This window comes from Alexandromys fortis, unplaced genomic scaffold (assembly GCF_014885135.2).
Source record: "Alexandromys fortis isolate MF-2015 unplaced genomic scaffold, M_Fortis_MF-2015_v1.1 scaffold_111, whole genome shotgun sequence".
NCBI classification, from domain to species: Eukaryota; Metazoa; Chordata; class Mammalia; order Rodentia; family Cricetidae; genus Alexandromys; species Alexandromys fortis.
In genome coordinates this window covers 2,735,612-2,763,597 of record NW_026067996.1, presented here as the reverse complement: position 1 = coordinate 2,763,597, position 27,986 = coordinate 2,735,612, and the positions used below count along the sequence as shown (strand labels likewise).

General features: G+C 43.0%; 1 protein-coding gene and 1 long non-coding RNA gene across 11 annotated transcripts in view; one reads left to right on the top strand and one right to left on the bottom strand.

The window, feature by feature from the left end:
• Adamts9 (ADAM metallopeptidase with thrombospondin type 1 motif 9) overlaps positions 1–27,986 on the top strand; it is a 161,186-nt gene that overhangs the window by 89,822 nt on the left and 43,378 nt on the right. For 3 of the 6 annotated variants that reach the window (XM_050160231.1, XM_050160227.1, XM_050160228.1), the window contains exons 29-30: positions 20,810–20,977; positions 27,636–27,809. The exons of 1 other annotated variant lie outside the window; for it this stretch is intronic. In XM_050160231.1, the coding sequence (XP_050016188.1) occupies positions 20,810–20,977; positions 27,636–27,809 (342 nt within the window). The remainder of the gene's footprint in view (positions 1–20,809; positions 20,978–27,635; positions 27,810–27,986) is intronic. 2 more of the 6 variants (XM_050160229.1, XM_050160230.1) reach the window with 2 other exon arrangements.
• On the bottom strand, positions 8–27,753 carry LOC126512469 (uncharacterized). Of its 5 annotated transcripts, XR_007595048.1 has the most exons (5): positions 16,992–17,090; positions 16,652–16,855; positions 4,621–12,980; positions 4,416–4,521; positions 8–4,296 (listed from the first exon to the last, which is right to left on the bottom strand). It is a non-coding gene; the product is annotated as an uncharacterized lncRNA (long non-coding RNA). The 5 variants fall into 5 exon arrangements; XR_007595049.1 differs by lacking the exon at positions 16,992–17,090 and adding exons at positions 21,369–21,513; positions 27,618–27,743 and having other exon boundaries at positions 8–12,980; XR_007595047.1 differs by having other exon boundaries at positions 8–4,521.

The window sequence follows — 27,986 nt, the reverse complement described above, 5'->3', positions numbered from 1 at the left end:
GTCTGCCACTGCCACCGCCACACCCCCAGGGTAGTTCGGTGGCATTTGTTTTTGCATTGCCCTGTATTTCTGTTCACTGGTCTCTTGTAGATAGTGGTTCTTCTCTACAGAAATTGCTTGTTTGGGTGTTTTCGTGGCAACTCAGTGTATTCACTGAGCCTTTAAGAGCTGTGCTCATAGCTCTGAATGATGAGAGGCCATGAGCGGGGAAGGGGACTATGCTTGTGTTTCAGCCTGGCCAACTTAAGGATTTGTGTCTACCTCATTTTCATATCACACTGTGCAGTGCCTATAGGTAGAAAGACGAAAGGTTTGACGTCAGTGTTTGACAATCTCATTATATCGTGAATCAAAGGTCATAAATATCACAACCGTATTTTCTGGAAAATAGTTTTAAGCAGTCACATTTACGTATTTCTGAATATTTTGGGTGGTACAGATTTATATGTCTTTATATAATAAAGCGTATTTATTTTTCCAAGTTATTTAATTTCATAAGCAATGTCTAAAATCTAGTGTGTGAGAGCTGACTATGAAGGCAAATATAAGATTTAGAAGTGAAAGTATGTTTCTTTTGATTAATATATATATATATATATTTAAATTTTGTAAACTCGCTCTATCACCCCCCTCCTAACTCCAAGTAGCCATGTATTAAATGTCATGATGGCTGAGCTGAAGTGTGCGTTTGAAAGGTTAAAGGTTAAATCAGTTCTGAATTAGAGATGATGAACAGAAATCTGTGAGGCTTAACCTTGCGTTGGGTAGCTTTTCCTTTCCTGATAATGTTGTCTTGATTCATTGAGTTTCAACTATGAAATCAGAAAGTTTTGCTTACTGAATTTGAAGATATTGAAAAAAAAAAAAACCCACCCAGAAGACAAAGAAAGATGGGCTAGAAGAGAAGATTCCGAGACAAAGCACTAAAGCGTCCACACTGGGGTCCACCTGGTCTCTGGCCAGACAACGGCAGAAGGCTTCCGTTTGTTATTTTTATTTGTTCACCTTCGATACACTTCAAAAAGAATCTATTATTAAAGACAAATAAATATTATAGCAATGAAGGTGGAAGTTCCAAGGCAGCCTCCCCTTTGCCAAAATATGTATTCAGGTGATTATGCCTCGATCCATCCTCCACGTCACCCCCTTGCTGGTAGTAGTACTTGACACACACAAAAAACTCCAAAATGAGGGGAGGGGAGAGCTACTTGTATGAGTTAGAGGTTTATAAAGATGTGACAAAAAAAAATAGCATTGCAAAGTAGATAACAATAACCATAGCTAACCTTATTGAGCATGTCTATGGGCGCCAGCCTTTTTGCTGTCCCGTGAGGGGACCACTGCTACACCACATTACATGTTACTATAGCTACACCACATTACATGTTACTATACATTAGTGACAAGACTGCTCGTGGCGGCTGTCCACTCCATTAATCCTGTTTTGAGAGACATGAAACAGGTTATGTTCGGTGAGTTATGAGACCTTTGCTAAGAGATTCCTGAAATTCAAATACCATCCTCCCTGAACAATGCTAGACTGATTCCGACACTGTGCATTTGAGTCCAATAACAGAAAATCCTAAATTATTGCTGCTATTGGCAAGTTCCCATAATCAGATGTTTCAGAAATGTCATGTAAAGGCAAAACAACTCTTTCTTTCATGTTACAGAGAAATTTTTGGTCAGAGTAGGGCAATTATGTAAGATTTCAACTTTGAAGAAAATGCAATTAAATATAAAAATGTAAATGATATTTTTCCTAAATGAACTCGAGTCTTAAACACACACCTAGCCTTTTAAAAACAAAAGATCCTCACTACCTGTTGGCTTTATTTTGAGGCAACATCTTGCTGGAGCCTAGGTTGGCCTTGGATTTCCTGGCCCTCTTCCTCAATCTCAGCTAAATAGTTATTGTTTTGGCTTTTTTTATTATTCAAAAGACCATGACATAGAAAAATCACATTTTCACTAAGTTCAATATAGATTAAGACAAACTATAAAACACCTCTGTCCAGTGTTTAGAGCCATCAGAATGCTTGTCTGCATCTACTTATTGAAAAAGAAACTCAACAGACTGTAAATATTGCTTATCTGTTGATGATGGCTGTGTGACTGTGTCACCTCTGTGGACAGCTGTTTCATCACATCTTTTGACAGCTTGTTCAGGGTGGCTTAGCAGATCTCTATTCTTATGTATTTACAAAGCCCAGAGATGGGAGGACGTGCTCTCAGGGAAAGCTATGCCCTCTACCTGACTCAGGAGTTGTCTGGCCAATGAGGAGAGGGATGAAAACACTGGAATGTGGAGGGGGAAGAAGGGGTTACATCCAAGAGTAATTGGCTGGGGGGGGGGGGAATCCTGGACATCAGCAAAGACTTTTTCCAGAAGGTTCGTCTTGGGGAAGAATATAAGGGATTAAAGATGTCACCTTGATATCTTCCAAATAAAAGCCATTCATTTCCCAGCAGATATTTTCGGTGCCTATTGTGGGTTGGGTCCTGTTACACACATGACAGGTACAGGTACAGCAAGGACCACGTCAGAGTCGTGCTTTACAAAGGACAAAGGGAACTTTTAGCAAAAAATGGAGAAATTCAAGCTCCTGTAATCAAAGACTCAACACTTCTTTGGCTGGCAGCTCCATCAGCTAAAAATAAAAGAATACATTGCTACTAGAACCCACAATTTCACTGTTGCTGATGATATTCGCTCAATAAAAAAAAATTAGCAATCCGATTAGATGTGAAGTTGTCCAATCATTTTAAAATAAGACACCCAACACTGTGGAAGCAGAACCTTAGTTGTTATTGTTGTTTTGTTTTTGTTTTTTTAAGTCCTGGCCTAGAGTCTGCCCACATTAGGTCCCTAATGTGACTGATTGGTCTGGGCTCCTTCTGGGGAAGTTGTGCTCTAAGGGCACAGATCCCCTTTGTTATTTAATAGAGGCCAATAAAAACATCTGGAGCGTGTGGAGTGGGTGCTGTCTTCCCTGCTTCTTACCATTCCCTTGCAGTGGAATTGTTGTTGCGAACAGTTTTAAAACCCTTTCCAGAGTTTGTAAACTAGAAAATTGGCAGCTAAAACAAATGTGTACAGTTAGCAGTAAATAAGATAGAGCACACACTGGCTTAGTCCAGAGCCCATCATTCCTGTCCAGATCTGCAACCCATTGGTCCTCTGTGGAAGAAGTTATGCCTTGATCCACAGACCTACAGCATCTTACAGTGAGGAAACTATTCTGTGTTGCTGGTTTCCAATATGAAAGTCATTGGTAATATGTTGCCAACACTAGACACATACATACACATACACACACTGGTGACACAGGCCTTTAATTTCAGCAACAAGGGAACTTGAGGCAGGAGAATCCCAAATTTTGAAGGCCTTGGCTTCCAGGCAAATTAAAGGTCAGCCTGAACAGCTTAGCCACACCTTTTTACAAAGATTCTCTGGAAAGGTTAAAAAGTAGTTAGGGATAAGTACAGCTCAGTGACAAAGCATGTTGTAGCTGGGACTGGGCCCAACATTCTATCCCCACACCAGCCAAAACAAATCCCAAACACATATAATGTAAACAAGGGGCTGGAAGCCTCTCTTTTAAGGGTATTAATTTATAAATCTATTAACCATAGTCACCCTAAAGACTGCAATACCAGATGGACAACCTGGCAACAGTGCATATTTAACAATTAGTTATAAACTAGACAAAATCAAATTTATAAAAGTAAAGGGAGAAGACTCCTGTGTCAGCACCGAGAAGCCCCTGCACAGCATGTCTCCGGTAACTAGTCTTCTCCTGCCCTTCTTGGAGTTTGTGCTTTTGTTTTACAAAACATCAGTGGGCCACAACTGGGCATTAGAGAAAAGCAGGGTAAGGTAAAGACAGACAGTCAGAACCAGCTGTGCTGGGAGGCATAGCTCCAGCTTTTCATCATCAAAGCAGCTGTTGAAACAAACGCTCCTCTTCTGTGGCTGAGCATTCAAGTTCGCAGTGGCCAGAAACTCGCTAAAGGAGACAGTCTGTGTGTGCCATGGGTTGGAAGGGCCAACCCTGGTTGAGGCCTTTAGCGAGAAGGTGATATTGAAAGCTCCAGGTAGACTCTGAAATTCCAAGGGATCATTGTCTCCTTGAGGGGAAAGCTCTAGGAAGACAGCTTTTTCCAGAGTCACTGAACCCAGCAGGTGACATGGAGCAGATTAGCTTGGCAGGACTCCATTTCAAAGACACATGGGGGACTCCAGAGAGGCGCTGATCTCTCCTTTGTTATCATCGCCTCTGCAAACCCCAGCCTCTGTGGTGTTAAGGAAACCTCAATGAGTCCATTCACAGCCACGCCTCAAATTGACAAGCCCCCCCCCCCCTCCACCAAACTGAAACACGTACAAAAGCATCCTCTGCAAATTGACTCACGGGGTCCTCAATTAATTGCCATTCTCAGTGTCCAGACATAAAATCCTCCATGCACACATTTTAGGGAGGCATCCTAAATTGAGATGCCATCCAGAAGGTGGGCTATCTAAACATTGGAACAAGAAAAGATTAAAGCAATTTTGCCCCTAAGCCACTTCCAAAACATTAAAAACAAACAGACAAAAAAAAAAAAAACCAAAATGACCTGATAGTGTGATGGTTGAGGAAAAGACGAAATGGTCATAGCCTGTATGTAGGTGAGAAGGCAGACACAGGTAGCCAGAGAGCTGACGGGATGAGGGAGCTGTTGATGTTGGTGGTCGGGGAACTCTGGATGAGGTGGGGAAAGGGAATGTGCATTTGAAATTCCACAAAATTCTTAAACATCTATTTAAATAAATATGTTCATATTGCCTTTTCCTTTACAAGGGGAAAAAGAGTAGATCTGGATTTATTACAAAGCATTAAACTTGGAAAAATTTTAGGGGGCATTTGTCATCACACTTTGGCCCTGCAGTGACAAAGAAAGGGGTCTTGCCCTTCCCACCCAGGATCCAATCTTTCCTTTCTCGCTTTTCGCTTTCTTGCTCTCTCTCTCTTCCTCCCTGCACGGTTCCCTCTGTCCTGTGCAACAGAAATAAAAGGCCTCTGGGCATCTGAAAGTTGCGCCTTTTATGTCTCCCTTCCCCAGGGAAATCCCAGCTTTCTTTCAATGCAATCCCTACTCTCAAATTCTAATACATAACACAGGCCCCCCTTTAACTCACCCCTACCCGAAGCCTACCCGAACAAAAGACTTTTTTCCCCCAAACTTGTGTGCTGTTTGTTTTCTTTGAGCTTAGTCAAAACCCCTCGCCCAGCCAGCTTACCTGTTGTGCAGTTCTGCATGCAGGACACTGAGAAAGCCATGTTCCCTTCTCCGTGGTTGCCTTGAATCAGATGTGACCTAAGAATCCCTTAGATGGCCAGTCGTCAGCTGATGTCAGGGAGAAATGTTGTCCCCTAGAGCTTGCTACTGTAATTGAAATCCTGTTAAATATGTTCCAAGGGATTCCGTGCTGTACAGGACATGTCCTTAAGAGAGAGAGGCTCCCCGACTTATTGACCCAAGTCCCTAACTTTGCAGCAGTGATACCCACATGGCTCTATAACCTCCATTTATCAGGAAGGCTGTGAGCCCCACCCCCTCAACATCTATTCAAATCAAGCCAGCTCAGGGAACTTGAAGGACTTTCCAGGAGCCTTAGGATAAATCAGTGATTCTCACGTGGGACTGATTTTATCCCTCAATGAACCTTTAAGCAAAGTCAGGAGACACTTTTGATAGTTTCTTCTGGGAGTGGAGGTTCTCCCAGCACCAAGCAGTTGAAAGGGGAGTGGTATTAATCATACAGTGAAGACAGGACAGCCCAGCAAAGTTTTACTTCACCTAGTACCTCGAAAGAGGGCTAAAATGGAAAGGTCTGGTATATATTAGAGAGAGAGAGAGAGAGAGAGAGAGAGAGAGAGAGAGAGAGAGAGAGAGAGAGAGAGACCTTCCCATTGAAAGTCTGACTGATGGAAGAGCTATTGGAAATCCCTCTCCAGAGAGGTGACATTCCTGTCAAACAACATTCTGAGATCCTAGGAAGCCATCCCTATCTGTCAACTCCTGACAAGATTAAGCTGAAAGTAGAAGTCTCCAGAAAGTAGATTGTCTAGCCAGACTATGGACTTGCAAACCAGGAAAGAGTGCCACTCATTCTAGAGGTTGAGCGCACAGGGGGCACACAAGGGTACGGGTGAGTGTATATATATTGAAGTGGCCCATTAAGGCGAGAGAAATTTCACCTGCCAATTCAGGCTTGAGTAAACACCTTTCTAAACCAAATAGTGACCATGCAAATGGGATATTCCTCGACATTCCAGAACATTTGATAGTTCTTGGTGATTCTTTTGTATTAGCTGTTCTGGCAATGACAGAACTCCCCTCCCTTGTAAGAGCCCAACAGCATTTAGCATCTCACAGGGTTTAAATGTCACATTTGAATATGTAGGTTGCTGTTTGGGAATATTTTCAAAAGTAAGATTAATTCTAGTGAGCATGTTGTCTGGGAAATGGGTGAGCATGATTCTGATTAGGAATTAAGATAGCGGTGCATAGAGCAATGTACACATTTTAAACAAGTATAGATTAGACTTTTCCCATCATGACACTTGAGACCAAATACCTCCTTCTTGGAGGGCATCCTTCTGGGCACTGGAGAATGCTTATCAGCTTCCTTGGTCTCTACCTTTCTGGTGCCTATTTCACACCCTCTACACTGTGATAGATAACCAAAACTGTCTTCAGACATCAGCCAATGATGGGCTAGGAGGATGGCAAAATGACCTGCCCGATAAATTTATTGATTTCTCATGGCAGAATTTGGCTTTTCATGTTTTTATAAGCACTGGGTCACTGACCCTCAATATTTCCAAATGTACTTGATACCAAATCCCTACTTTTGAGTCAGTAAAGTCTTTGAGGTTGTACAGTTATTCTCCTCCTCTTCGCTGGGAAGAGCAAGGTTGTCTTGCACAGATGGCCAAGTTTTCGCTACTTTGTGACCTCGGGACATTAATTATGTCTCATCTGTGTTTTTAATTCATTGGAGGAAACTATTCAAAGAATCAGTTATTCAAGCTGTATGACTTTGACTTTTTCTGTACATGAATTTCTGGGAAAGAGAGTTTCTGAGTTCCGTTCCTCCAGATGCACACATTTTTCTCTTTGCAAATCCTTGCTGCTTTAGCAGATGGCAAATGCTATATATCTGCCAGTCCTCCACCCATGCCACAAATACAGACAAATAGACTCAGATTGGAAGGTGTGAATCTGAGGTCACAGAGGCAGAGAACATTGTAGGCCATGAATTTCTTGGATCCGAAAGGAAAGTCGTATTTCTTCTCTTTTTAAAAAAGGTCACAAATACAACCAAAACTCCAGACCCTCAAATGCCTACTAATGATATTGCTAACTTCACAGTTCACACTTAAGACTTATACAAATGCATTACAAAAATATCAGAGGGGCTGGAGAGATGGCTTTTCCAGAGAACCTGAATTTGGTTCCCAGCACCCAAGTCAAGCACCTCACGACTTCCTGGAACTCCAGCTTTGGGGTATCTAACACCCTCTTGTAGTCTCCATAGTCATCGGCAAACAAGTTGACACACATTCACTTAAACACACACACACACACACACATACAAGTAAATAAAATCTAAAAACAAATCTTTGTGAAAATCATCACACGCACAAATTCCTTACGTTTTCAGTAAGTCTGTGATTTTGTGCTGGGCACACTCACCACTGTCCCCAGCTACATGGGGCTCCAGGTCTGTGTGTGTCGACCCTACCAAAGTGCCACTAAAGCTGGGATGCTAGCTAGCTAAAATAGTCAGCTGGTAGGGAAAAGCAAATAAAATAAAATCCAGGTACTGCCATTATCCTAAGGAATTGCATAATGGGGTTTAACATGTAATGAAATAATGCATCCCCCACACCCCAAATTTAAACAATTTGATGGAAGAAGACTGGAGAAAAGCAGACATTCATATTTGACTCCCCATGAGATAAATGAATGCAGTTTTCTACAATTAAATTGAACCTTAAGTTGTTAATGGACCATACCAAACGAGTACTTTAAATTAAAGTTAGAAGGTCTGGGAAGTAGCTCAGTAGGTGGAGTGTTTGCCTAGCGTGCACAGAGCCCTGGGCTCCAGTCCTGATGTTGCATGACCTGGCCACAGCTCAACACTCAGTATGTAGATGCAAAAGGATCAGGAGCTTAAGGTTATCCTCAGCTACCTAGGAAGTTCAAGACCAGCCTGGGATACATGCGACCATGTCTCAAATTCATTCATTCATTCATTTTAATTTTGACCTTTGAGCACATATAATCTTGCCAGTAATTCAAGGTTAGGGATTTAACGTGCAGATTTTCCCTAAAAACGATGAGCAATGAAGCCACTTGAAAATCATACTTGCTTGACTTAATCCACTCCCAAACAGTCTATGTTCGGCAATCCATTGGCTTACACTTCTTGACTTGGCACACTAGGTACCCATCTGTAGTTGATCAGATGGTTTGGACTGGGATGCAGAAACAATTACAAAGACACCCAAATTTTGGACCTGTGCTTTGAGCCATGGCCCAGATCATGTGTGTTATATACAACACTGCAGAATACATTTGATTAAGTCTATCGTGCAGGTAGGAAAACTGTGACATCAGAAGGTTAAATACATTCTCAGAAAGCTTTGGATGAATATCTGATGGAGTCCAAAGCTCTGAGTTTTGAGCCAACTCAAATCTTCCATCAAAAGCTCCATTAAGAAAAGCACCCCTTGCCAGGTGAAAAAGGTTTAGCCCTACTTCTGCTTTTGAAAATTCCTTGAGGCTGATTCTTTGATATCCAAAGGTTCCCCAAGTGTGTTTTAGCCAGGTCTTATTTTTCTCCATTTTACTTATCACTAGTTGAGGGAAGCTGAACATTTGCATTGTTTGAACTGGATCTTTTTTTCACACTTCGCTTGCTTTAATAAAGCTATCTAGGGACCTTGGAAATTGGAATTGGTCACCCAGCATTCTCTGAGCACTGACTTTGAAATGACTTCATTTTTCCCTGACTATTAACATCACTCTGGAAGGTTGAGGATTCATTCCTGTGTCTGTCCTGGAAACAAAGGATGTGCTGTCTTTCTGGACATGGCCTCATCATAACAGCTGGAGAATTAGGACCTTGCCAAATAGATAGGTGTGCTGGGGGCATCCTCCCCTCCTCCTCTTCCTCTTCTTCCCCCTCCTTCACCTCCTCACCCCTCCTCTTGATCCTCTCATGGAGACAGTCTCATGTAACCCAGGCTCACCTTGAACTCTCTATGTAGCAAGAGAATAACTGGTCTATCACCAGACCTGCTTTTACTCGATGCTGTGACTCAAGCATGGGATTTCATCCATACTAGGAGAGCTCTCTACCACTGAAACTGCATCCCTAGCTCTTGCCTATTGCAATATATATTTACATTATATATATATTTCTCCCTGGAAAATCAGAAGTCATCATCCGTTATTCCCTCCTTCCCCTTCCGTCCTTCTTTTCTTTCTTCTTGATTATCATTGCTGTTGTTTGAGACAGGTTCTCATTATGTAACCCAGGCAGGCCTTGAATTTAGGATGACCCTTCTGTCTGGGCTTCCTGAATGCTGGTCTTACAGACAGCGTGTGCCACCACTTTCAGCTCAAGCTGAACTTTCAGTGCTTGCCTAGCATTTGAGGGTAGCATAGTGCTGAGTTTCTAGTTTCTGCCTTTTGCTGTTTGTTTGCTATTACAATCTCAGATAAGCTTCCTCTTAGTTGTCCCCTGTACTGTGCTCAGCTTTATAGTAGTGAATTAAATACTAAACCACAAGGGTAATTAGCCAGTTTGGAGGTGAATAGACACAAGAGATTAGAGATAACAATTGCTATTTGTTTGTCCTTAGACTGAGCCTTGTGAAAATGTGGGCTTATTACTTCAGTGTTCTTGGGATAAATGGCTGTAGCTTAGGTCCCCTACAATGATGCACTCATTTGTGTACTGTATAATTATTTGGGTGTTTTCTATACTCCAGACATGCTTTTAGTCACTAGGGATTGAACAGAACACACACACTATTGTGCACATGAGCGCGCACGCACACACACACACGCATACACACACAGTCTCAAAAATTATTAAGTGTATATTCTAAGAAGTGAAGTGTTATTAAGTGTTATTTATAGGGAAGCCTATAAATAACAACAACATAAAGTCTAGAATAGAGATCTTGAAAGAAAGTGATAAAATGTATAGGTAAAACTAGATTAAGGGGAAAAGAGTAGGGATCTGCATGGAAGAGGAGAAGGGAACTATTGTTTTAAGAACTGAGGAAGTCTCCGATAATCTCCATTTGACATAGACAAGGGAAAATACTAAAGAAAACCAAGTGGCATCCAGAAACAGGATGCTTCTGGAGGCAGGAGTGGGCTGCATTTAGTGATTCAGAGAGGCCAGGCGAGCTGAAGTAGAGGAGGTAGAGACAGGATACAGGAATAACGGAGGGAATGGGGGACGGGGAGATAAACTGTGGTGTGAGCAGAGGGAGGCAAGGGTTAGATCCCCGAGAGAAAGATAAGACACCCCTAGGGAGGTATGGCGTGGGCTGAACAGGAACATGGGTTTATTTTAAAAGGTTGACTCCGGCTTCTGAATTCAAGGAAGGAAGCAGGGGTACCCCTTTCTAGGAAGCCATGTGGTGACGGGCGTGACAACAACAGCGGCTGAATAAGGACGACAGTGGCTTAGATAACTGTGGCCGCAGGAACCATGAGGAGGCATGGGGGGGGGCAGTTCCCGAGATATTTCTGAGCTAGAGCTAAAGTTAGCTGAAGTCTGGATATAGCATACAAAAGACATAATGGAGTCAAGGGACTGCAAGTTTTATGGACTAGGAAAATGGAAATAAGGTGTTCCTATTGTTTAAGATGGAAATATCTATAGCAGGAACAGATGCGTGGCAAGATAAGAGAGCTTCTGTCAGGAACCTATGCATTTGAGATGTGTGTTTGCTGTGATTTCACAATTCCGCTGATCACCAACGCAAGGAGACATCTGCAAACAGTGTTAGATGTCTTTAGTAGTATAACAGAGGGAAGTATGGCACTTACCAAACCAGAACCTTCTTCCTTAGCCTTTGGATACCCTCTCCAATAAATCCTAGAGTAGTGCTGCAATAATTTCAATTTGTGACACAGAACCAAAAAAAAAAAAAAATAAGCATAATTCTTCCTAATGTCAAGTCGTTCTTTTGCGTACATGTCACTCTTGATTTCTTTTCCTCTCATCCCTTCTCAGTGGTATTGTTGAGACATTTCTTTACCAAGATGTGGGCAGAAGGAGGAAATGAGGAAAGAGATAAATGATTTGAATAAAGCATGTTGGAAAGAATGAAATGCTGTTTGCTCTCTCAGTAGAGCAATATGAAGCTGGATGAGCATCTGATGCAATTCATGTTTAAAGTGACCTTTTGTCCATCTGTTCAGACACCGATCTCTGCAAACAGGCTCAAATATTTATGCATGTCTCACTTCTGGGGTGGGCTTAGTATCCACCCAAATGCTACTTGGTTACCCAGGCTTCTTCCTAAAATGTAGGATATTATTTTTTCAGTTCTCCCTTGGTATCTTGGGGGCTTGGAGAGTTCCAGAACCCCTTGCTGGAATCCCTATGTTCTGTAGACAGAGAAGTTTCAGTTCCTTTATAAAAGATAGTGTATTTCTATACAACCTATGAATGTCTTCCATAATCCTTTAAATCAATGTAAATGTCCTGCAGATATTTCTGTGCTGTTTAGGGAACAAGAACAAGGAAAAGTTTCTACATGTTAAGTGCAGGTGTAACTGTTTTCCCCCAGATATTTTTGATCCAAGATTGGTTGAATCTGTGGACTCAGAGTCCAAGGACATAGGGGGCCACCTGTGTGGTCTAGTTTACAGCTGCTTCATATACATAAAGAAAGATGTTCCCTTTTCACCAAAGGAGAAAGGGGGAAGTGTCAGACAGACGGAGAAAGCAGGGCAGGCCGGAGGAGACAATGAAAAGCACAGTGCGGCCATGTCTTCTAGATAACTGATGGGTGCATGGCTAGAGAGGGATGCAGTTCTGCAGGCGCGCACCACAGTCAAGAGACAAACCGACGAACTGCTTTCCTACAGAAGCCTTCCTGGTGGTGACTGAAGCTTCCCAGACCTTGGATACTAACACAGGCCACATCAAGTGGGACTGCCAAGGCTTGACAGCTGCTAGCTGACAACCATCTCCAGATGGCCTCGATCCCTCCCGTCCAAGCCCTTGTTCACAGTCTACTACCTTCATGTTTCAAGAAATTTTGGGTTACTGTTCCCACCAATCCTAGCTTGCCCATCCGTTACTGACTCAGACCCTTCTTATTTTTCTCCCTTTTGTGTATGTATGTGTGTGGGGCACACAGGAGCGTGGGTGTGAGTATTCAAATGTGCAAGTACATGTGCCTGCACGCGCTCCTGCACAGATGTGCACATGTACAGAATCCCCAGTCTTCTGCTGTTGCCCTTGACCTTATTCATTGAGTCAGAGTCTCAGACGAACCCAGAACTCTCCAATACAGCTAGTCTTAGCGAGCCAGCTTGCCCTAGGGATCCCTGTCTCATCCTTCTGAACGACAGGTGACCACTATGCCCAACTCACATTTACACAGGGCTGGGGTCTTAAATACCAGTTCTCATGTTTACAACGCAAGTGTTTTAATCCCTGAGCCACCTCCCAGTCCGCTTCTCAGACACTTCTTCACCTACCATTGGACTATCCGACTAAGGGTTTTGGAGCTGGTGTCTCACCCACTACCCTCTTTTTCTTCCAGCTGGTTCCGTACTTTTCTTGTAGGCAGAGTGGGTTCTTATACCATCATCATCAGTCCTTTCCTGGAAAGCACCAGCATCCTTACTGTCTTTAAGCCGTATTACAAACAGCCATAATGGGTAACCTGGAGAAGGACAGCAAGAGATACAAAACTGGGCAGTGGCCTTGGGCATGGGGAATGACAGGGTACGGATGCATAAAGAGGATCAGGCCTGGCAGTGGAACATGCCTCATACTGTCAGAACACCATTTAGCTATGATAGAATTCACCTGATACCATATTTTCAGATCTTCATGGGTGTTGTGTCTCTCTTGTTGAGGGGAAAAACTGTGACAATCACATCCTTGTAGAACAAAATGTATAGCAGTTTGGATGTTCAGATCTTCTGATTTCATGCGCTTTTGTGTTTAGTGTTAAAAGACATTTCTTCCTCTAGTACGAACTAGTTACACCATAAGAAGGAGCGTGGAGAGGGGAAGCTGGGGAACCCTGTGTGTGCCTCCTAATTCTTGGGGGGCTGCTGGATTGCAGGCATGAGCACTTCTTGCTCTTTGTCTCCCTTTACTTACCTGGCCCCGGCATCTCTCTTGATGGGAGAAGTCACCAACTTGGCCTCAATACTGACAGATGTTTTGAAGTGTGGCCTAACAGTTGACATGTGAATCACAGTTCCTTTCCTTAGATCTCTTTGGCATTTAGCATTAACAGATGGGCTAATGCGGATGGGGTGGGGTAAGGCCAAGAATGAGAGGATGGCCCAGTGCCCTTCCGGCTGGGATGATTGTGTCTTCCGTATCAGCTTTCTTCTGCACAGTTCCCTGGCAACCTCGTGCCTTCTGGGGTCCTTAACATTTTAATATGTGCCAGAGTCGTCCTAGCCATCAAGCAAGCCTGTCAACGCTGGCTTTACACCCTGGAATCACAGCTCTTATTTCCTACTGACACTCGTTTTTCCTGTTCAATGTTTTGGTTTTTGACAAAGGGAAGAAACGACTCCCACATGGGCGTGGACAGGAAGGGAGTGGATGTATATTTAGTTATAGTTGTTTCTGACGCTAATTCTGTACTGCGGCTATCTGACATAACAACATAAAGGCCAGGGGGAGCAGAAGTGTGGATGGAGGTGAAAAGGAGAAGAAAGTGATGAGCAGAAAAGGTGCGTGGCCTCAGACACGGTGCCCATGTTTCTTATTGTGGTTCAAAGAGACCTATGAAACAGGGAAAAATCTAGAGAGGAGCAAAGGGAGCTAGCAAAGGTGTTTTTTAGCACACATGTCTGCTCTTTAGATTTCTCCAAGCTCTTTAGAAAAGAAGCCCTTCATACTTTCACCCTCCTGGAATTTTGCCAAAGTCCTGTCTTCAATGGTCAGCATCACTTAAAATGTCACCTTAGGGTACATAAGTTGACAAATATTTTCTCTAAAAAATGCTACCTTTTGGAGACATCCAAGAAGACTCCATTGGGTTGAAAATAATGGTGATAATAGCAAATCTGTGTTATTTTTATGTTGTCTGCCCAAAATACGAAGAGTTTTTAATGCATTGCTTCCGTTAGCTGTCACATAACAGCCTTTCTCAGAGATACTGTGCCTGTCTTATCTTAGCGGAGGACAAGTCTAAGCCAAGGGGAGTTATGTATCCTCAGTAGTAGGGTGTTACAATGGCAGTTGTGGTACCAGCTGACGTCTGCCTGACTTTAAACCCTCTGTTGCGTTTGAGCAAGGTTAACCCCTTGTGACCGCTGTCATTTCCTGCTTTAGCTTCCGTGCATAACCTCCTCTTAGATAGACTTTGTTCTCTACTGGCTTCGCGGACCCACTCTGACTCTTGTCCATATTGGTCCCGAGCATCCCTCCAAGTGAGAAGACTTTCGCTCTAGCCCTCATGCTAACTGTGGATGACATACCTCATTGGCAAAGCAAAGAGTCAGGTCCTGGTTAGCTGTAGTTCTGGGCCACAGCCCTCCAGTGTGGCTAATATTTAATGGCTTCCTCTTCTGATTATCAAAACTATATGTGTGCCTTTCTTTCTGTATTACCTTAAATGTGTCATTGTGTGTCTTCCCAAGCCTTGAGTTTGAAATCAAAAGCTGGACCGGATAATCTTCATGTTGGCTCACATTTCAAGTTCGTGAGAAATTGACCCTCCATGAAATGAGAGCCCATAACTTACAGCCTAGGCAGGTCCCAATGGGTTAATATACCTCGAAATGGTCAAGAGAAAACAGGTGTGCTTTCAGCTAAGGGGCAATGTGGGCTTGTATTTATGTGATTGTATCTTTTCTTTATAATGCCTTCAGTTTCCCGAGTGTTGACGATACTGTCAAAAGGTGTTGGAGTCAGAACTACTAGCAAAGCTTAGGCACTCGCTTTTTAGGGGGCTGAGTTATCAGAGGACTCTGAAGGAGTCTTGCAAGGCATTTCTAGAAGGTCCTCATGTCCAGGCATTCCTATAGGGAGGTAGAAGTGAACACTTATCTGGCCTTACCCAGCTCCTTATCTTGTCTCAGGGGATACATGCTGCATTTAAATTAGTTTGACTCTGCGGCTTCCTACTTTTGTGATCTTGGGTAAGTGATGGTACTCAGGCCCTCAGCATCTTTGTCTATATAAAAGACTCTTAATAATACCTGAGCCACATGTTTCTTTGGAATTAAAAGAGAGAAGCTAATGTACTTTAGCCCAATGTCCTGTTCATATTAACAATTAAATAGGAGATGCCTAATCTAGTGGTTAGTAATTATGGACAAAGTTTATCTTTGTGTGGCCTTCTTGAATCTTCATTTGTAGCAAATTAGCTCAGCAGTAGCACCGAGAGACTCTAAGGCGTTCTTACTTTATGAATATAATATGTCGCTTATGGTGCTATTCTATGATGGCTATAGCTTTTCTGTGTTCATTCATTTTATAAATATGTTCTGAGTGGCTATAGTGCACCGAGAAATAAATTTAAAATGTGTGAACTGTAGTTACTCTCTTCCGTCTTTTCCCATATTCCACATGGTTCTCTAGGCCTGTTGCTCATCAGACTTCGAAACTGTGACCTCAGGTCTGAAGCCTTGTATTTGCCTTGTTTCTATGGTGGAACAGCAGTTCTAGGCAGTTGTCCTTCTGCCTTCCCCAGTGCTGTGACCCTTGGGTATTGTTTACTTCATTTTTTGCTGTATTGGCAATGGCAGGCCTGAGCCTTGCCCCGTCATTGCATCCTGTCTGGTGGCATACCTTGTGGGTGACATTTAATTTTGTTTCTCTAAAGGTAAATTGAAGCTAGAATCAAAACCTTCTTGTTATGACCAGTAATTTTAATGTAATAGTTTATGTATTATTTTCAAATTCTGTAGGATCAGAAAAAGAAAGTGATAAATACAGGTGGATAGAACTCTACCCACCTGCCTCAGAATGGTGTTAGCCAGCTGACTGCCAGCATCACTTAGACTAGTCTCACTCTGCTGCTAACAGGCCCCAGTACGTGACATTCTCTTGGCCTTCCAACCCTTGTTATTTTCTACCTGAAATTAGTCAATCCTGGGCTTAGAAATACATATGAGTTGGACAGGCTCCCTCACTATACATTTCACATCAACACCACCTCATCAGTCAAGATTGCAAATCAACAGCGCGGACACTGAGCAAGGGCTGTCGTCCTGGACCACTCACTAACCCGCATCCTTCAGACATCTGGTACAGTTAGTTCCGCCAGTCCTGACCTACATACAGCCTCCCAGACCTGAAACCTTCAAGCTCCACCCACACATTTTCCCTAAACACACCTGATCCCTACCCTCTTCTTCTTACCTCCACATCCCCCTCTTCTTCCTCCTGGGTTCTTTGTGATGAACTTGCCAAGTCCGTGCGGAACTCCATCGTCATGGCTATGTCCGCATCCTCAGCAAAGGTACAGCCCGGAGAACTCCTTCTCTTTTGGTGTTCAGCCCTTCTCAATCAGGCGCGTGCACCAGGGTTGTGTTCAGACTTCTTGATGATGAAGGAACCATCACCCTTAGCACAAGTGAAAAGACGAATACAAGGATCCCCCTAAGACCAGGGCTAGTGCACCAGACCCACATCCATCCTCATAGACAGAGCTACTTCTCTAGAGAGCTTAAGCCTCAGGAAGAAACTAAGAACACACTACCTTCATCTTGAGTTTTATTCCCTCCCCATTGGAGCTGAAATGCAATGATTTCAAATTTTGGACCTTAGTGAGTACTAGGTGTCAGCACGTCTGAACACTGCCCAGCCCGGAACATGCCCTTTTTTGAATGGCCTTGTGGAAACAAGCTTGCAATGCCAGGCATTCAGCTGGCTGACCTTGGTGCTTCTGAGTACCAAGCAGTGGTTACGCTGTTCAGAATCTTGCTCAAATTTGGAGGGGGGAAGGGAAAGAATCAATCTCTTAAATAGTTGAGTCATTTTCCAAGAGGAAAAAAAAAAGTCAGTATTACTGGCACACTCATAGGATATTTCAGCTGCAAAATGTAAGGAATTAAATGTTCCCAGGAGCAAGAACTTTCAGATATGTAGCCAATAAATAACAAATTCTAGATGACGTACTAAATATAACGGCCATGTCTTGGTGACGCAGGCTGATGTAAATGTCATCTTTGCCTGGGAGAAGACTGGGAATGATCCGATGGAATTTTCCCCTGGAATGCCAGAGTTAGAACCTGTATTTATTTGACTCTCACAGTGAGGGCTCCTTTATGAAGTCATAATAGACCCATTAATAAGCCTGTTAGGTTTGAGTATTTCTATGAACAGCTGCTTTTCTTCCTTGGTAATTTAGTAAACCTTAAATGGAGAGCGTTTGCTGTCAGTTGACACCTTGAGGGTTTCCTAATCACTTTGAGATCTTAATAATTCCGGGCAAATAACATGTGTGGTGAATCATGCCTAAGCCTTGCATTCGTCTTTCCTCTTGCCATTTGCATTCAAGTCCCCTGCAAAGAAAATGCACATAAAAATGGGCAGAGGGCCGCTAATCTATGTATTGAAGGCATTACACTTGGATCGTTCATCACTGGCTCGTTGGCAATAGACGCTAGTGGATTGGTGTCCTGCCTCGAATTAGTTATTGACAGCAAGACTCTTGATCACTTATTTTTTTTTCATAGCACTGTTATTTTTTTTTCCCATCAGAAATATATTGACTTGTACTGGAACAGCATTGTGACACTGTATCCAAAGCATCGTGCTTGTACTGTTGTGCAAATACCACTTGCTTTGGCTCTGGGAACAGTACCTATCGCTTTTATTGAACTGTGTTGGGGAGTTGGGATGGCTAACCTGTACAAGTCTTAGGGCTAATAGCATCTTAGGGCAGTGGCTGACACGTGGTGAATGTGAGAACGTCGAGCCTTTTCTAATTCTGACTCTGGAGATCATTGCCTACTTTTACACTGAGTCTTCTAATGACGCTGGCACTTTATTATCTGCCTCATGATTCCCTTCTCCTACTTCCCATGGAGGGCTGGCTTCTGTGGACAGCTTGCATACTGAAATGACTATTCCTCGAGATATATTTGTTCTACGTCCACTGTCTATTTGATGAGCCAAAAAAAAAAAAAAAAGAAAGAAAGAAAAAAACCTAGTTTTTTACTCTAATCAAGCATTGTTCCCTGTGCTTTCTCTCAGACCCGCTTCCTACAGGTAAAACCCTCTCGCCTCTTAGTGCTTTGCTCCAGTGTGTGCCATCTCTTAAAGCGGTAGCAGATGTTGTCACCGTCGGTTCAGCTGCCCAAACCAGAAATCTGAATGTCACATTTGCCCTTTTCCCTACAAATGACCCATAAGGTACCTTCTTCCTACTTAAAAAAAGAAAATTCAGCCTTAACCTACCAAGTTTCTCCACCCAAGCCTTTCGTACACTTCTCCAAGCTGCCGCCACCTCTCGCTAGCACAAATAGGCTGACTTCCCTCATGGTGCCCTCATTTCCACTCACCCTGTCTTCACATCTAGTACTTGACTCAGTAATCAACGGAGAAGTTTTGAAATAAAAATTAGATAATTCCTTCCCCTGAATTAAGGCTCCTCAGAGATTTCCCATCACGTGCCGAAAATAATTCAGTCTCATTTTTTATGACCCAGAAGCTCGGCTGGTGTAGCTCGGTGGAAGACCACAGGGAGCCTTCCTCTAATCATTCGAGCTTATGTGTTTCTTAGAAGTCAGCTTATGAATATTCATATACAGTACCTACATTTGTCATCTTTCAATCAACGTTAATTTCTAGTACTTGTCTATGAGCTCCCTGAGGTCAAGGACTATGTCAATTTTGTTCTCCTGGTATCTCCAGTGTGTTCTATAATTTCTAACACATGGTATATACAAAATAGATGTTTTGTTCACTAAGCAAATGAACTTATCCCAAACTGTAATTATGACCCCATCTTTTCTTGTTGAAGTAACCCTTTAAAAATTATGGATTGGTGACTTATAATAGGCAGTATCCTTGTGCAAGTCTTTAGCCATTCTCTGAGACTGAAGTCCTAAGAACCTTGTCACAGAAGCCTTTGAAAAGAGTCCTCAGTGTTCTACATGAATCCAAACTCTGTAGGTTAACTGTCACAGGCTTTGTTTGGAAACAGACTTTCTACTCGCTCTTTCCAAATTGTAAAATATGACAATTTCCAAAATAGGTACTCCAAATCATATATTCACGAATATTTCACATCTTAAAGTAAAAAGTTCAAGCCAAATGTGTTAATATACATATTTTAAATTTCTCTGCCAGTTCAATTGAAAATGGTTTGTTTTTAACAGAGAAGCATGTTTGACACATGTATGAATGCTATAACCTTGAGGATGTCTGGTAATAATGATAAAATTAGTATTAGGCTCCTTGTTTGACATGGAGTTGTTAGTCTATTAGGGCATCAAAGGGCACTCTGGTAACTTAAGCCAAAACATAACAAAGTTATTGGGGGAAATAAGAAACATGAAGTCAAGAAAAATCTAATGGGAAGTCTCTTTTCATTGAGACTTTACGTTTTAGTCTTCTTTCTTAAATTTACCCTGCTCTAGAAAACAAGGGGAGTAATTTAGGTAAATTTGTATTGGGAAATAAATTGTCTTTAAAGACCTGAACCACCAGTTTAGGGTGGCTGTAGTAAGGACTTTGTAATTGCTAATGAGGCCTTGGATGTTGAATGTCTCAGTGCATCCATTGGGGCCAGCCTCTTGCCTGTTCTACTCGAAGCTGTCACATCAGATTCTTGTCCAGACTCCATGGGCACTTTGATTCCTAAACCTTTCTGAGAAACCTAATCTGAAATCAAAGTCAAGTTTCTTAGATGTGGTCAGACAAGGTCACATTTAAAACAGCTGAGTGAACCCAGAGATCAAAGTTGAAAGGTAATGCCTCCCTCCTGAAGTTGGCACCGACTTACCCACCAGTGAACCTTTCAGGGTTTTTTTTTTCCCTGCCTTTTTCACCTCTTTCCAAAGGGCTGGGGAAATGAGAGTTTTTTTTTTCCCTTAAAGAAATAGCTGTAGGGTTTCCTTAAATTCGATCTTTAAAAAATTGAACACGGTCATGTTGGAAATGCCCTTTATACCAATCAGTGAATCAGGAGACATCTTACCTAAAGTGTGTTTTAGTGTTCTGTAGTGGGATTTCCCTCAGGAAAAATAAAAAGCCATAGTAATTTCAGATCATGAGGTTTTCAGGTTAAATTGTTACAATCCTCCCACGCTGCCATATTCACCAACATGTCACACAGGGCTGTTGCCACTATAATGCATAAGGGTTTTTGTTTTTTTCCCGTTGCTATCTTTCTTCCCTGTAAGGCTTTGAATTATTCTCCAGATAACTCTGGAAAGAAGGAGGTAATGGTAACTCTCATAGACATGATCTTATCGTCACATTACACTTTTGGGGCTTTTTTTTTTTTTTAAATCAAAGTCACTGTGATTAAAAAAACAACAACAACCTTGCCATTGCTTTATATTGCAGTGTTCTGTCTCTTGTGGTCGAGGGCATAAACAACGAAATGTTTACTGCTTGGCAAAAGATGGAAGCCATTTAGAGAGTGATTACTGTAAGCACCTTACTAAGCCACATGGGCACAGAAGGTGCCGAGGAGGACGGTGCCCCAGATGGAAGGCTGGCGCATGGAGTCAGGTGAGCAACGCTTCTCCTCTACCCAAACGCTCCCTTCTGTTCAGCCCCATGCCTGACACCAGCACGTTCTCTTACGTTTTTGTCTGTGTTGTTCTCATCTTACAAACCAGGAAGAATCTTAACCTGGGCAGCCTGGGTGGCCTTGGACAAGTGACCTCAGACAGCAGAGCTTTGGCTGTCCCTGAGTGGTGCAGTGGTGAGGCTGAATCTCACACAGTGATAGACGGCAGGTGCTGTAAGGCAGACTAGTCCTTCGGTATCTGGCTGGTGGCCACGTAGAAAAAGCCCAGCGTAGGTTGCACTTATGTGAACTGTTGTCACCTGACCAGAACTGAGGCTCAGTTTACTTTGTAGATTCTCAAAGTGCTTTCTTATGACTGTCCTGGCTTACCTCTCGGAAAGAGCCTATGGCAGGGAGGGCGTAGTTGGAATTACTGTTTCAGGGGCTATCCATCTATCGCAGGGAAGGCAAGGCAGCTGGCAGAGCGCAGTCTGTGAGTCAGTGTTGGGCAGGGGCACAGCTTTTCACATCTTGGCTGCCAGGAAGCAGAGAGACAGAGCTAAAAGTGGGACGGATCTGTAACCTTCAAAGGCAACTCCAATGACCTATCTCTCCAGTAGTTACACTTCCCATCCCAAAGGTACCACAACCTCACAAAAGAGCACTGCTGTTTGTGAAGTAAGATGACCCTGTGGGACAGTTCACACAAACCAGAGCAATGACAATATAAAATACTAGCCAATGTCTCTCTGCCTGTTTGCTTCTTTACAACTGAGACTGAAGACATAAAGGGAGAGTGTTATATCATTTTGTAGCTGTGTAACCTTGGGTGGTTTGTTTTACCTTCCCTGGGCCCATTTCATGTGGTCCTTAAGAGGGTTTTAGCTCTGTCTCTCTGCTTCCTGACCTGCCAATGATCTGCAACCAAGTGCTCTGCTCGGGGGGGGGGGGGGCTTAATACAGTAGACTTTCAAGAGCGATATTTTGTTTGGATGAGGGTGATATATGTAGGCTTTAGAAGGGGAAGAGAAGAGGAACCCAGGGCATCAATTACAGTCTCTTGTTGAACCTGCAAAAGCACCTTTAAATGCTTGGCGGATTGGAGTCTCTTGTACATACTCATTTGAGCAGGTCTCACCACCCCACTGCCTGTATGCTTTCTCATCGTGGTTTAAGGTACTTTCTTGAAAGGAACAAGATTCGATTTCTTCGAAAACATTCTGTGCTTATTGCTCAGCCTTCTCTCTGGAGATCAGATTCAGCAGGCGCTCTCCAGTTGTCTCCTTCTCTGATGCCGCGGTGACTCATGCCAATGGCTCCTAGGGATCAGTAGAAACTAGGCTCAAGGTGGGTGGCCTCGGGAAGAATTCCTCCAGCTTTGGATGCAGCCCTATTAAACGCCGGAAGAGCTGAGGGTTTTCCACTTTAATGTTCTAGTGGGAATCCCTCTAGAAATCTGGATGTTTCTTGAGTGTCCTTCCAATGACATCATTGCTCTCTCTACCCGTGTTCCACTTTACAAAAGAATCAGCGTAGCGCATCTTTCCCCAGCACAGTCGCCTTGTCCCTCTCGAGGCTTGTGGCATAAAGAAACATCTGGGTTTTGCTTGTTGGCTTTAATTTGGCAATCAAAGAATCGGCGCTCTGTCTTCCTCTGGCTTCTGTCGGGGATCATGTTCAAGGCAGTGTGTCATTCTTGTCGTCCCGCCTAATGGTTTCTAAGTGGTCATTATCATCTTCTGACTTCCAGCCCTTTTGTTTTTGGAGCTATTCAGTCCATGCGAAGCCCGCAGCTAACATTCTTTAAGATGCCACACTAATTAGGTTGTCCTCTTGTAGGCTTTCATGCTCTGTTACTCTTCATTCTGTTCCTTGGCCTTTTCTTATCTACTTATCTAATGCATTTCCCCCAGAATATTAAGCTCAGGGCATGTCAGCGCCCTACCTCTTAAAGGCTAATTTATTCACTAAAGAGATGAATGAAAGAATCTTTGGCTCTTTATTGGTAAACACAGACTGAGTTTTACTACAATATCCAGGAGAAGCCTAAAATTGGTTATAAACCTAGGATGGTTAGGCCTAAAGACTTTCTTGTTTAGCAGACATAGATAAAAAGTATTATCAAAATGCCTCCCTAGAAAGAAACACACCCACGTGTTCAAGACAATCACTTAAAATGCATTTGTAGGGGTAAATTATAAGAAGAGGAAAGACCTGAACATCACTAGAGCCACTGACTGATGGAGAAAGATGATCTGCATGATCGCTAATTATCCTTTGGCAAACAAGAATATTCCTAAGGCAACAATATTAGCAAAAGTAACGAGTGCTCACTCACTACAGTATTTAAATTTTATATCTCTGTGTTCTGCTAATAGCTATACTCCAGTCATCTTGTCTTCAAGGTCTGAAAAATAATTAGAACAGTTTTTCATCATGTCAAAATGTCTGATGATGAGACACACTGAAGTTGGCACAGGACTCTACCATACTTAATGATCCTTCGCCAAATGCAGTGTTTTGAGATGGTGGTTTCATTTCTGGATCCTTCGAAATCTGGAAGCTGTAAAGAAAGTTTACTTTAAAAAAAAAAAAAAGATCCTCACTAAAGTCTTAAAGGATTTCTTTTTCCCTCAAACATTCATGTCTAATTTGTTTGGATGATCTTGACCAAGAGCTAAGGGATGCTGATGAAATTTTAAGACAGAAATTGCCGTTGGGTTCTTGAGTCAGCTGCTGTGAAGGCTTGGTGCTCTCCTGGGACCAAAGCCTTCCAGGGAAGAGTTTGTCAGGATTATGCCAATCTTCTAGGAAGCCCTTTCCCCATCTCTAAAATGATGGGGAAAAACATATTGGGTTGAAAGTAATACTTCCTTCATTCATCAGTTCAGTTCATTCGTCATCACTCCTGAGCCACCGGCCTCTTTCTCAGCTTAACACCTTTGGGGTCAGAAGGGCCCTTACAGACCATGGTGGCTTGATTTACTTCCTTACCGACGTAATACGGAACAGAATGCTATAAAGCCGTGGTGCCTTGGAGTCATAGGAATTAATTTTCAAGTGATCTCTGTCTGAAAATGTAGAAATGAAACTGGCAGTTTGCCCTGAGAGTCAGCCACCATTCTTGAGGGTGGCTTTTCCTGTAGTGAGAAGGAAGGCAGCCTGATTGGGTGCTGGCTGCAGGAGCATCTCCCGCGGTCTCTGGAAATGGTGGTAACTATGCAGTTGAGGAATTAAGGAAATGACCCTATGGTGGTGGTGAGAAAGTGTTGCTTCAGCATTTTCTGTTCTCTTGGTTCTTAGGGGTTTTAGTTTAGCCATGAGCCTTGATGGTGACCACTGCCTGGGTGTGAGCTTCCCGTCCAGCTTTCTCTGGTCTAGCACTGTGTCTAGCAGTCATGGCGGCACTGGGTTTTAAAATTAGGATCCCAGTTCTAATCCATAGTGGCATTGCCACATTGCCTTGCCAAATTTGATTTTGATTCGAATCCTTTTTTTTTTTCTTCTCCTTCAGCTAAGGTAATTGTCTCTGTTCTTCTTTTTATTTATTTGTGGAATATCTATAGAAAAGGCTTATTAGAAAATAAAAATTATTTTATAGTAGATGCTTAATACACTGCTGGTGACCCAACAAGAGGTAATTCTATACCACATGAGACAATTAGCAATGTCTGGAGATAAAGGAAAAACGTGCCCAAGCGTCTACAGCACTCAGAGCATCCCTGCAAACAAAGAAGCGCATTGCTGAGCCCCTTATATAGAATCCAGCCTATGGGATGCACTTGGTGACAGACTAGTGGCTGATGTTATTATTTATGAAAGTTGATTTATATACCTATTTTCAAGTTAGTTTCCGCCTTAAAATAAATGGTATCATTGTAATAGTAGAAGAAATTGTGTGTGGGGGGGGGGGAAGGCGGGGGAATCCTTTCTAGTTTTTCAAGTATCTGTTGATTCCCCAAACATGAGGAATTTCACAGAACTTTCTTGTTTGTTTGTTTGCTTTGTTCTTTAAATCTACATTAGTGTCAAGTTCTGCTTAAGCCAGTGAGTTCTGCAGTCTGGCTTTGCACAGCAGGGAACTCAAAGAGATGGGGCCTGGCTCCCAGCTCAGCAGTCTGCCATGAAAACATCTCCTTTGACACCCTTTCAAACAGCCTGGCCTGCCAGGATGATGGGAGGGGCACGTCCTAAGGGCGCGCAGATGTCCTCTGCCTTGGAACTAAAAAGTTCACTGAGCCTCACCAGATGCAGGACCGTGCTGCGGACATTCTACTGTTGGGTTTTTTTCTCAGGGATTCGGCACAAATCTCTCAGAATTTATCAAACAAGCAGCTGTCTCTACACATAAATTGTCTTTCATGGACCAGCGCAGGAGAATGAACCGCGGCTGTAGCGTACCTCATTCTGCACAGATATGACAACTGCGTTATCTAGAAAGGCAGGGTTTGCTCTGTACTCTTCATTGAAGGCATGGTGATAGTTTTTAATTAATAAAATGTCATTTCAAAGTTGCCTTCAATTTTATGATAATCAGAAGCCAGAACAACATACTATATGATAAAAAATTTCCTGCGCCCCATTAGTCTTACGCAGAATTATGAAACATTGTAAGAAATGATTATTAAAACCATAGCTACTGGTGACTCTTTGTACCTTCCCTTCGCCTCCCTTTGGGGTTTGGCGGCCTGGGGAAATAGCTCAGCAGGAAAACACATGCTCTGCCAGCATGAGTTTAGATTTTTGGCACCCAGGTCAGAATCTGAGTGCACACCCTTGTAGTCCCATTGCAAGGGAGGCAGAGCTAAAAAGGTCTCTGGTGCTCGTTGGCCAGCCAGTGCAAGCTGTGAGCTCTGTGTCCAGGGAGAGACCCTTCCTCAATAAACAGGGTGGAGAACTTCTGGAGACCATACCCCACACTGACTACGGGCCACCATACACATGCCCACAGACAACAAAGGAGTTTCGTTCATTCAACAGCCGCATCAGTTCTCAATGCTCTAAAGCTCTTTCCCATCTTCTCTGTTGTGAAAACATGATGTGATTTTTCAACTTCCATCAGCTTTGTATCAAAGTCCAGTGTGCTTACATGATTCTCCTCTTTATATTTCTGGTTGCACATTGTTCTGGATGTGTTCTCTTGGATTTAAGGGTCCAGATTCGACTATCCAGAACTCTTTGGCTGTCTTGGATGGCATTTGAATGTTTCTGTCACTTACTGGGTAACTCTGCTCCCAGTCTTTTCCAGCACCGCCAGTGTGAAGCATTACTCACGTAGACCCTGTGAACATTAAGTGGCTCTTGTGTGGGGACAAAGCCATTTGTGGCATTTAAGAGTCCTTGCCTTCTCCCAGAACATAATGACTTTAAAGTCTGGTTTCTTGTGGGTCACAAGCTCATTCAATTCAATTAATCCAATTAAACCCAAACAATAGCAGCAATGTTGGGACTAAGCATTGTCTTCGGCTCGCTTTGATGTGAGCTACGAGCCTCTTCCCCCGCATAGATTTTTCTGAAACAATGGGATTTTGCAAGCTGCCTTCTAAGTAAAGCTTAAGCTGCAGAAGCATCCACTTGGGTATACATCTTGACAGAATTTCCATCATTTGCAGAGCACCTTGAATTTTCCTACCAGTAAATCGGGCAAGCGTGCAATCACAGTAAGGAGCCTGGTTCTGTTCTAAGAAAAGACTTCCTCTTGGCTCTAAGGCATGAATGTCTGATAACTTTGTTTTCTCAGCACCAGGCAAATTAATAGAGATTGAGTTATACCCCCCAAAATTGCTAATAACCTGTAATAACTAAGTGCATTATTATGCAGTTCTTTCTAATCAAAGGTTGCCTTTGGTTTCTGACCGCCAAAACCGTAATAAAGACAATAATTCTTGGCTTGCCCATAAGTGAGATTATGCAACCAGCAATGAGGAAACCATTAAAAAAATTAATTTAGGAGAAAGTTAATTCATGTTTTGTAACTTGGTCAACAAAATGTTTCATCATGATTAATGGGAATTTTTCAAGGGCTGAAAACATTAAGTCTGAGGAAATTATTTTTCCTTATTAGCTTTTATTCTTCATCTATTCATTTGAGATTATAAGTAGGCAGAGATTCTTAAGAGAATTCCATGATTTAAACAAACAAACAACAAGCAAAGCAATATTCTGTCTCCAGAAATAGAAACTAGAAAAAAACCTAAAGGGGCGGGAGAGTATCATTCTACTTGTATGGCCTTAATCACCAACGGTTGGTTCTCTGCGACTTGGACTCTAGAACTGTCTCTCTGTTTTCACAAGCCATACACCTTCCAGGCTATGGAAGTCATGCATGGTTTTTTTTGTTTGTTTGTTTGTTTGTTTGTTTCAATGTGGTAGCGTTACTTCTGGGCTGTGCCATTTCCCCGCGGTCTTTCTATCCTCTGTCATCCACTGAGCACTTTGGTTTATCCCCACTTGGGGCTCCTGCTCCCGCTCCAGCATTGGCAGTGAGTTTCCAGCTTTTAGACATGACCTTGGTGTCCCCCTCCTTGGGAATGAGAAAGCATTTTGACTGCTGTGAAAATCATTGGATTAAGAAAGCATTGCCCTCCTCTGCGACCCACCCCTTCCCGCCCTCCAGCATGAGCCCAAGTGCCTACTTACCTTCCTGTGTCTTCTCAGTGCTCTGTGTCCTGTGGCCAAGGCGTGCAGCAGAGGCATGTGGGCTGTCAGATCGGGATACACAAAACAGCCAGAGAGAGTGAGTGCAGCCCATACACCAGACCCGAGTCGGAGCGTGTCTGCCAAGCCTCTCCATGTCCTCTCTACACTTGGAGGGCAGAGCAATGGCAAGAAGTAAGTAGAGCCATGAAGTAAGTGCGCACCTGCCTGCCTGTCGCTCCGCCCCCTTGTCAGAATCATACCCGCACCCTATGGAGCCAGCAAAGCCATTGAGCACAGTGGCATTGCTGGCTCCTTCCCAACAAGTCTGCTGTCAGCCTCTAAGCAATTCCTGTGTATGTCTCCCTGTTT